Genomic DNA, 10,818 nt, shown 5'->3' with positions numbered 1-10,818 from the left:
TTGAACTTAAAAACAATAGATCGACTTAGGGCCGTTTGATTGTGTTTCTATCATTTCTATTTCAGGAAACAGTAGAAACATAAATTTTCGTTTCTTAAGTAGAAACGGAATTGAACATATTTGATAAGTCATGTTTTTTAAAATCGACAGTAACCAGCAAAAAAATGGTCATAAGTCGTTTTTAAAAATAGCAAAACGCCTGAGTCGTTTCTTGAACCATAAATAGGTAGAAATTTCAATTTTTATTTCTGAAAACAAGTGAAACGAAACAATTTTATTAAACATTTTTTGTTCCGTTTCTATTGTTTCTGAACATAAAAAAGGCAGAAACACGTTTCTTGAAACGTTATCAAATGATCCTAAATACTGCTTATTAATTAGAAAATGAGGGAGGGTTGCTTAAAGGCACTGTAGTCCCTACGAGTGAGAGCATATGCATATGCATTAAATAGTGGTGAGAATTCTGCTCATCATGAAGAGTGGGATGATCATTTTGTTCTCTCCTATGTCAAGACATAATGTCATGTTGCCTTCAAGATTCTTTTCCCTTAAGATATTAGGTAAGAGATTTCCACATAAAAAAAAATGATATTGGCCAAGAGATTGTTGTCTGGTCGCGTGGTTCCTGCACCAGCACATGATCAATGAGGTCATCTAGGGGCATCAAAATTAATGAATTTTTTTATTTTGTAGGGTTGGAATGGTAATTTTTTGCACCCTTATGTATAACGTCAAGCCATACCAGTAAGAGTGTTAAATGTTTTGGTTTTGGTGTACACCGCTCGATTCGAGACGGTGTAAGATTTTTTAGGTAAAACCAAAACCAAACCATTTAATAAAGGTTTAAGAAATTTTGGTTTAAATAGTTCGATTTCGGTTTTTTTATAATTTTTTATTCAAACTCTATCTCTCTTTTAAAATTTTATTAAAATGGATGTAAACTTAATATAAAACTAAATTGTTTATTATTGCATATTTTTCTAATAATAATTTTATATGTATTAAATTTGGGGTTAATTATTTAGACACACCTTGTATTCAAAAATTTACTTGAAGTCCCATGAAACTTGATAGTATTGATCTATTGATAGTGGTTGAATGAAAAGACCAATTTACCTTATAATAATAATAATAATAATAATAATAATAATAATAATAATAATAATAATAATAATAATAATAATAATAATTAATTATTATTATTATTATTATTATTATTATTATTATTATTATTATTATTATTATTATTATTATTATTATTATTATTATTATTATGTTTTAAATTAAAGGTAGAAAGGGAATCAAAATCCCTCTTTCGTTTTCCCCCCTAAATGAAATAGAGTAGGACTATAAAGTTTTACAACAAATAAAATGGCCAAAAAATGGCCATTGTTGGCGGGCGCTGGCTTCTAAGATCTTGGCGAAGGGAGAACTCACTCTGACAAAAAAAAAAAAAACTCAAAACCCTCATGTATGTCTTTAGTGTACTGTATCAGAATGGTTATCGATCATTCTCAAAACCGACATGGTATCATAAGGGATCGATATTGAATCACCATATCAGATAAAACAACCTCTAATTTTCTTTTTAAAAAATAATTTTTTTGACGTTCTTACCACTGATCTGTAGTGTTGAACCGATACGACATCGACCAGATACTAGAGTTGAATACCTGCCAAACCGATATATACTTTAGTCATTGTATGGATTGAAACAAGCTGGCACCGATGGTTTGCTAGATTATCTTCTGCCTTAAATGTGACGGATTATATTCAATCTAGGGTTAACCATCCCCCTTTTACGAAACATAGGCCGCATGGTTCTACCTTTGTTGTTGTCTATGCGAATGACTTGTTGATTACTGGCAATGATGTCACTGAGATCTTTTCCCTTAAACAACATCTTCATCGAGCATTTCACATCAAAGACCCAGGTTGCCTTCCGTATTTCCTTGGTGTAGAGGTTTTTAGTACTAAGGCTGGCATTTTCACTAGTGGGGCCCACTACAAGATCCTTCCATGTACTGTCACTTTATTGGTCATCAGAGCCTACTCTAGCATTCCTTGTTTTTCTTTCTTATTTCTTTTGGGTGGTGGGCGGAGGACGGCGGAATTGGGGGTCGTTGGTGTTGGAGAGGATCCCAATCCTCATTTAATGCGTTGCTGTTTAGGCTAAAAAGTTACTTTCCTAGTGAAGTTACAACACAACATGATTGACAGTAGGACAAAAAGTGGTTTCGAACCGGTAAAACCGGTCGGATCGAACCGATAACAACATGGATTGAATCGAATCGAAGCCTTATTGGTTCGGTTCAGTTTCGAGTATTGCAACCCAAAACCAAATCGAATCGCACTGGAAACTGGATTAACTCGAAACCAAACCAAAATCGGATCAAAACCCAGACCAAAACCGAAACCAAACCGATAAGAAATCGAAACACTCCAAAATTCATTAAAAAAATCAAAATTTGCATAGTTTTGTATACATTTGTATGGAAAGTCGAATCCAAACTAGACCAAAAACCAAAACCAACCCGGTTACAAATCGATTTTAGAAACCGAAGACAAACCGAAACCAAACCGCACCGAAACCGAAACCGAAACTGGAATTTCCTTATTGGTTCGGTTTCGGTTTCAACTTTCCCACATCGAAACCGACTCAACCCGGACCGAAACCAAGCCGGACCGACCGATTGACACCCCTATTAGTATGTATGGATCTACACTTTGGGCCCGTTTGATAACGTAACCAGAAACGTGTTTCTGTGTTTTCTTGTTCTCAGAAACAAAGAAACAGCATAAATACCGTTTGGTAAAAGTGTTCCGTTCCACTTGTTTCTTGAAACATAAATTGAAATTTATAACAATTTATGCTTCAAGAAACATGAATGACGAAACAAGCTTTACTTGTTTCGCTCGTTTCTCGAAACAAAAATGGGGCACAAAAAATCGATATTGAAGACGGAGTTTGGCATCACTACCATTCTTAGTGAAGCTACTGGACTCCTTAATCACATATCTGTATTCTTTCGTCTCCGATGAAGTCTAGCCAATCCGAAGCAGCTTCATCGTCGTCCACTACAGCGTTTTCCGACCCACCACAGCAACCGCTGGCAGTTCCAGCGACAACATCATCATCGACGGCATCAGAGAAAATGGCTTGTCTACCGATATCAGCTGCAGAAGAAACCTTTGGGTCCCGCGAAGGGGGCGGCCAGGAATCGGTCTCCGTCGAGCGCCGTGGAGATCATTCTGTGGTTTGTCGATGGACGGTCGTCAATTTCCCCAAAGTGAAGGCTAGGGCACTATGGAGCCGTTACTTTGAGGTGGGAGGATACGACTGTCGTCTCCTTGTATACCCTAAAGGAGACTCTCAAGCCCTCCCTGGTTACTTCTCCATCTACCTCCAAGTCATGGATCCTCGAGGTTCCTCTTCTTCTAAATGGGATTGTTTCGCTAGTTATCGGCTCTCCATCATTAATCACCTCGACGAGGCCAAGTCCATTCAGAGGGACTCATGGCATCGATTCTCAAGCAAGAAGAAATCTCACGGTTGGTGCGACTTCACCCCCTCTTCCACAATTCTTGATCCCAAAGCTGGTTTCCTTTTCAATAACGACTCTGTTCTCATCACTGCTGATATCCTCGTATTGAATGAATCCATTTCCTTCACATGTGATAACAATGAGGTACAGTCTTCTTCCTCATCGTCCTCAGTTGTCGTCGCAGGTCCTGTTTCTGATGTATTGAGTGGGAAGTTCATTTGGAGGGTTCGCAATTTCAGTCTTTTTAAGGAGATGATCAAAACCCAGAAGATAATGAGCCCTGTTTTCCCTGCTGGGGAATGTAATCTTCGGATTAGTGTCTACCAGAGTTCCGTCAATGGGGTTGAGTATCTCTCAATGTGTCTGGAGAGCAAGGACACCGAGAAGTCTGTCGTTCCGGATCGGAGCTGCTGGTGTTTATTTCAATCGGTCGGTTTCCTATTTGCAAAAGAAGAGACAGATAAACGTTTCAAGAAACAAGTTTATCAAACACCCAAAAATCTGTTTCTGTTCCCAGAAACGGAAATTTCTGTTTCTATCGTTTCTTGAAACAGAAACAGCATAAACGTTATCAAACGGGCCCTTTGAGCTGTTGTTTTTGTTTTATGTTTTCCCTTTTATTTAACTTGTCATCCTACTGAGTACCGTTGGTCCATGGCCAGCCTATTACTAGACATTAATAGGGCCAATGATCACCCATTTCTACTCACACCTATCTACTCACAAATGCATATGATAGGATTCAATCCCACAAGCTATTAGCACCAGCTCTTCAAGTTGAAACTGTCACTACTAAGCTAAGCTAAAGTTCCCCATATTCTGTTGCTAAGGATATTCTCTTTGTATTTTCAAGGGCATCATGGTTGAAAATTGTCTGTAGTCACTGCACCAGTGCAATGACCATTGGGGTGGCTAGGAGCTCCTTGGGGTGCGTGTCAAGATGCTCTTAGCCATCTGATGCCCACTGCACCTCACTGCACCTCACTGTTCACTGCAGAAGATGTGGACTTCATTATTCATGGGCTTAATGAACAGCCTTTGGCATGAGACGAAGGAGGTCTTCTGGTCTTTCCATCTCACTTGTGGCAAAGTATGAATTAAAGCTAAGCCAATAGTTAACCAGGATGAATTAAACTTCTATCGACTCTTCTCTATCCAATTTCTCATGTTTTGTACGAGTTTTTTTTTTCTCAATTTTATGCAGGCTGTGGACCTCTACCTCTCTTGTTGCTCCTTTAAAAATCCTGTTGTGAGTGTGGCCTTTGGTTGGAAAGAAACCATAGAGGTTTCAACTAGAAGAAGAGAAGGCCCCAAGACCTACTTTTTAGAATCCAAAGCAATGTACACGGTTGTCTCAAAGGGCTGCATCTTTCCATTTGTGGACTTCGCCCAGGGCAAGTTAGTTTGTTCTTTGTGGGAAATCTTTCCACTATTTCGACACCAGGCCTTTCCCTGAAGATGAATATAGCCATCAATTGTGATGGTTAAAACAATGTTAATTGAGGGGGAGACTTTCTGTCAATGGTTGCTGTTCTTCCTCCAATATCACTAATAACATACTAGATGGGCTACAAGTAGCTGCATATTGAACGGCGGGCTTAATTCTATCAAGTGATTTTGCAATTAATCTCAACAAATGTAGTGGATCAGTTAGATGACAGAAAGCAACTCCTTAAATGCTTGGTGATCTATTAATTTAATCAGGAAATTTATGGATTGACCAACTCTTATTGGAATTGTGTTGTCAAACACACATTTATTTGTATTATTTTTGTACATTATTATTGGACATTTTAATTTTATTTTATGGCATGTGATATGCATATTTTGTGGCTTATGAAGTCAATTAAATGGTACCATTGTTGTGTTGGTCTACTGGATTAGTGGATTAATTTGTAGATGATCATCCGAATAAGCCACTTTGTAATCCTTGACTTAACCGCATCTATCATGGTGCATGCATTATGTGTTTACATATGCATTGTTGGACTGCGATGGGTTAGAGGAGTGCAAATCAAAATTTCTTAGACTATGAGAGACATGAGAACTAGTCTCTTAATAGTCAGTACGCATAAGCATTGTGGAGTCCATTCATAAAAAGATCTCATGTATTTTGAGTTTTAATCTTAGTGACTAATGTTTTATTGCCAGTGACTTAACAATTATAGAAGTGTACACGTACCTTCAGCTGTCAGTTTGAAAATATTTATTGTCAAAATGGTTTCATAAGAAATATGTTTTTATTTATTTATGTAAAATATTCTATTTTCTCTTTTGGCAAAAATCGATTTTGATTTATGAAATAGGCTTTTTTTTTTCTTTTTTTTAACATTTTAGTAATTGCCAAGGTAAGCATATGGGTCGTTTTGAATATGATCATTATATGTCTAGCATCTCACTTAGGGTTAGACTTTACGGCTGATCATTTCCACTCAAGAGATATATATAGGTCACATATGCAACGAGACTTTTGAAAGTTCAAAATACCAGATTATAATATACCTGTCCAACTGAGGTGAGCACCCTCATTTCTTATGAGTTTCTTGAAAATTTTTATGACTTCATCATGTTATGATCATCTACAATAATCTTCTGCAATTCTTTAATAGAAATTGGATTTATATCTTCAAAAGAGATCAGATCTATATCTTTAAAAGGCATGTCAATTTTGTTAGTTATTCATCCTTATGACAAATAAATTTTATGATTTCCTTTCTCTTGAATTTGTATGGAATGATTCTTCAAGGGCCCTTTCTTTTAACAACTCGATCATTGTGTGTTTAAGATTGCTTTCAGGGAATTCAACCCGTTAGTAAATGCTCTGTGAAAGTTGATCCATAAAAGGGAGATATAAGATTTGATATTGTCAATTATGAAAGACCAAAGAGGTTGTAGATATTATCATTTTTTTTTTTTTTCTGTACATAAGGATCTCTCTCTCTCTCTCTCTCTCTTTTCCACCCTCTTTTTGAAGAATAAAAAAGAAATAGAAAAAAGCGGAACATGGACATAAATGAAATTTTTTATTTCATAGAAATGGGTTGGTAATTTTACAAACTCCTATGTCCAAGCCAAAACCATGTGATGAATAGCAATCTCTTGACCACAAAAGAAAAAGTTGATGTGAATGAGGGTGTATCATTACTCTGATTGAATGGTGTGAGACCCAATGGAAAAATTATAATGTGGGGTAACCCCAAGGGGTTAGCATAGCTGGCTTGGAGGGGACATGAGACTTCACCTCAGGAAGTAAGGTCTCGCGATCAAAACTTTGCCACTGTATAATTCCTTGGGGCCACCCGCCTGAGGTTCACTAGGGCCCAGAAGCTTCTGATTTGTACGTGGCGTGGGGATCATATACAAGCCCGGGGGGATTTAGTCGGCCTAAAATTGGATACCCCTCCTGTCTCTTAAAAAAAAAAAAAAATTATATTGTGGGAAGACAATCTCTTGAAATAGGGGTTTTAACAGTCTTAGCAATCTTAAAGGCATCTGAACCCATAGAATCAAGCTTTAATTGAGGGAAATGATAATGAACTTAGCTCAGACAGAGATTGGAGTAAGGCACAGAGCATCTTCCATTCTCTGGGCCATGCCTTGAAGGTAGGATCTCTGTTAGTTAAAACAGGAACGGCAAAAAAACATTGTTCGGTACGGGCATGTTTTAAACGGATCAAAACGTGAACGGGACGGTCAAAAATACGGTCAAATACGATAAAAACAGGAAAAAATAAAAAACGGACGATACGTGTTTTAAACATTTATATTTAAATAATACGGTGTCAAAAAAAGGGCAATATATAGACATAAATTGGCATAATAATTCTCTAAATACCTAGATAACAATCAAAACAAATAGCCCCGTTTTAAACGTTTCTATTTTAAAACGTTTATATTTTTTAAAATCCGTTTTTTTACTATCAAAAAAACGGTATGGTGTTTAAAACGGCAAAAAAACTTCAAATAGTCCTGTTCTCATTTTTTACCGATTTTCTATGAAAAATTCGACAAACAACATTTAAAACGGCAAAAAAAAGAGACGCCGTTTCAAACGCGTTTTAAACGCGAATAAACTAACTAGGGGCAGGATTCGAAAAAGGAGAGAGCCCTCGAGAGTCCAGCCTTCAAAAGGTTCAGCCACGAATGACCACTCGATCTGACACCCTTCAGAATTGACCTCCGCCGCCGCCGCCGCCGCAGCAGTGCCGCCTTGGAGAGTTGAAGTATTTTCATGGTGGCGATGTAAGACTTCATCCCAACATTGTATTCAAGGACCTAGTAGCTCAGGTAACGTTCCACAGGGTCGATGGCCACGAGTCTCTCCTTTGCCCACATGGTAGTGGCGGCGATCTCCTTCTCTTCGGCTGCTGACTCCGACGACGCAGGGGGTGGTGCTGATGTTTTGGAGCAGTAGCGAAGGCAGCCGGGCTGTCCAGAGATGCCCTCCAAAAGCTGATGCCCTCCAAAGGCTGACAATTGTCGGCGGCAGGGAACCACTTGTGGATGTTGAAATCAGCTAGCAGAGGCCACACTTGGTCTGCGGTTGCTCCTTTTACCTCTGCGCAAAGCTTGCCTTCCCACTTCGATGATTCCTTTGTTTCCATTGCCATATGTGATTCTGATCTAGAGAGAGAGGGAATGACTTCCAACCGGATTCGACTTAAAAACATTAGATCCACTAAGTATTACTTATTAATTAAAGAGGAAATTACACTCCCTACACCTATGTCACTCCCATTCCTTATTAAGTTTGAAATTATTATCATATGCGGGTGGTGTTAACAGTGTCAGAGATGCAACTCAAATGACAGGTTTACCCTCATCTTTTTTATCTAGATATTAATATCTACATAAAGAATGGAAGAGCTGAAGTCCAGGTTAACAGGTATAGAAGCAAGGACCTGCAAATATGATTCCGCTCATCACTTGTTTGAAACAATGCGCTGCCAAAGCCATATCGATGCCTTGAGAAAGATGTTGAGTTTGAGATGTTGAGCTTTGTGGGCTACATTAATATGAGTGATGTGTTGGTCCACTTAGAGAGATAGTACAATCCATTTATTGTGAGAATAATTAAGACTGGATGTACTATTATAAGTAGTCTCTATGGTCCTACAGTCATACAACGTAAGAACACAGCTTCCTCGCAAAATTGTGGAAAAAATCCCTATGAGAGACTTGCAAAAGTCCCTAGAGGATTAGTTTGATTATTATGTATCCCTATGTTTTTTGGGTTTTGGTGCTTCACTTCTATAAATGAGTTCTTCCTTTCTACAAAAACAAAAAAACAGAAGAGTTCTTCCAATCGACTTGAGAGGAATTTGTACATGTTCTTTCGCCGCCAAAGCACTGGCTTTCCGAAAGAAAGTTCCACACTCTAAAGGCGTTACCTTGCACAAATGTGGAAGATGGAAAGCTTGCATGGCCAGTTCATGGGCAAAAAGTAACTGAAAATCAGATAATTTTCAGAATCATACTGAAAATTCTAATTCTCTCTCTAATCTCCACTAATGGCAGGTGAAATGCAGTGAGGGTCGTGCTGCCAAGTGCTAACACGTGGCACCTCTGAAATCTCGACCTGTTGAAGCCGGGTACTATCTTCAAACCCACTCGAAAACCTAGGGTTTGTTGTTTCATTCTCAAATCTCGACCTGTGTCCTCTGTTCGAAGTTGAGAACAAGCACTAGCAGGGAATTTCACCGCCCTCTCTCCATCCTCTCCTCTCCTTTCTTCTCAAATCGAGAGGTAATTCCTTCTTCTTGCTTCGTTCTCTCTCCATCTTCTTGTTCCGTGACCAACATTGATTTCGAGAAGGTGTTCCGCGACCAACATTGGAATGGGAATGATCTTCTTGTTATGCCATTTTCTTGATTGTTTTTCGTCGATCAGAGGAGGTAATGATGCAAACCCATATGGGTTACCATCTCTATATGAAGAATTCTTCGCTGATGAAAGACGTGGAGAGTACTATTTTGTGTTCTTTACTCTCGCGCTCTCTGTATAAATTGAAATATTGCATTCCTCTTTCTCCCTCTCTGGGTTTCTTCTATTTCTGTGAAACTTGAAAAATTGGAGACTGATTTGGGGAACAGAGGAATGGATCTCAGAAGATTGATATTTGGGTTCGCCATTTTGGTTGTCTTTGTGGTCTACCATGTCTTTGCCAATGTGGTATTGAATGTGGTGAACAAGTTTGATGGGTGGCAGCAGGGGTCTCTTGAGTGCCATGAAAGAACATGATAGTCATCGTCACTGTGGGGTGGTGTATAACATTGATCTCCCCTTGGGTGGAAATGGCCTTGCAGATTCTACTGGGTTAGTCTCCAATTCTGTAGTTTCATTCTCAATTTCACTGCTATGTTGAATATTTTTCTTGGATGTGTTTGATGTTTTTCGGGTGGGTTTGAGAGAGTATTCGGCTTCTACGGGTGAAGTCTCTCAGTCTTTGATGGTCTATCAGCCACGTGTCAGCAGCATGACCCTCACTGCACTTCATCGTAGATCCTATTGGCTGCAAAGGATATTTGTTACTCACGTGTGGTATGATTGAAAGAATCAACAAAATACATGAGGGATAAGTAATTTTAAACTTAGCAAGGGAGGGTAATGTAGTTTCTTCTTAATAAGAAAAAAAAAATAGGAAAAGATTCCTAAAAGGCAAAATAACTCCCGTACGTTGAAAGCACATGAACATTAGCTTTGCCCGAGGGGGGAAGTCGGATTGAACCTATCATATTTGGATATGTGTAAAAATAAGTGGTCTTTGGCCCTACTAGTGCCCAATAGATTGACCATTATCTTACTATACACGTTCATTAGAAATTTGGAAGCACATGTTGAAGCATTAATAGTGGTAGAATTTACCTCTTTTATGAGCAGAGGGATAGTTATTTTGCCCTCTTCTCATGTATAGATGTAGAGACCATGTTACCTTTTAGGTTTTTTTTTTTTCCCTTAAAAAATTGAACAAAAGATAATTGCCTAATCACATGGTTCATACACCAGCATGGGTCAATGGGAGAAGCCTAGATCCCCTTATGGGCCGATGGTCGGACGACGTGAGATAGGGTAGAATGGTTAGCTAAAGGAGAGAATGCAGCCATTAATGGTCGTCGTTTACTTATTTTTAGAGTTTTTCTGATTTAGAAAACAAAACAGCACAGGGAAAGGCATCGATTTCTCAATAGAAAATAGTAAATCTGAGTAATTTCCATTGCTTTAAAAAATATATATATATATAGTCAAAATAATTGAGAGAGGATTTCCCTGACAG

At 38.3% G+C, this 10,818-nt stretch overlaps 1 protein-coding gene and 1 pseudogene across 1 annotated transcript; one reads left to right on the top strand and one right to left on the bottom strand.

Moving 5' to 3' along the window:
• Positions 1–3,038: 3,038 nt before the first annotated feature.
• Positions 3,039–4,798, top strand: LOC122065261 (MATH domain and coiled-coil domain-containing protein At3g58200-like). Its single transcript, XM_042629060.1, has 2 exons — positions 3,039–3,958; positions 4,750–4,798. The coding sequence occupies exons 1-2, from the start codon at positions 3,039–3,041 to the stop codon at positions 4,796–4,798; spliced, it is 969 nt and encodes a 322-aa protein (XP_042484994.1).
• A 64-nt stretch (positions 4,799–4,862) lies between these two features.
• LOC122065251 lies at positions 4,863–8,186 on the bottom strand (annotated as a pseudogene).
• Between the last annotated feature and the right edge of the window lie 2,632 nt (positions 8,187–10,818).

The sequence above is a fragment of the Macadamia integrifolia genome, chromosome 2 (assembly GCF_013358625.1).
Source record: "Macadamia integrifolia cultivar HAES 741 chromosome 2, SCU_Mint_v3, whole genome shotgun sequence".
Taxonomy (NCBI): Eukaryota; Viridiplantae; Streptophyta; class Magnoliopsida; order Proteales; family Proteaceae; genus Macadamia; species Macadamia integrifolia.
Note: the sequence above shows the minus strand (reverse complement) of the source record. Positions and strands in the feature narration are given on the sequence as shown.

Excerpts from the sequence above, each read along its gene's own strand:
- LOC122065261 (XM_042629060.1), top strand. The coding sequence starts at position 3,039 with ATGAAGTCTAGCCAATCCGAAGCAGCTTCATCGTCGTCCACTACAGCG. Across the intron at positions 3,959-4,749 it reads GTTCCGGATCGGAGCTGCTG|GCTGTGGACCTCTACCTCTC; the intron begins GTGTTTATTTCA and ends AATTTTATGCAG.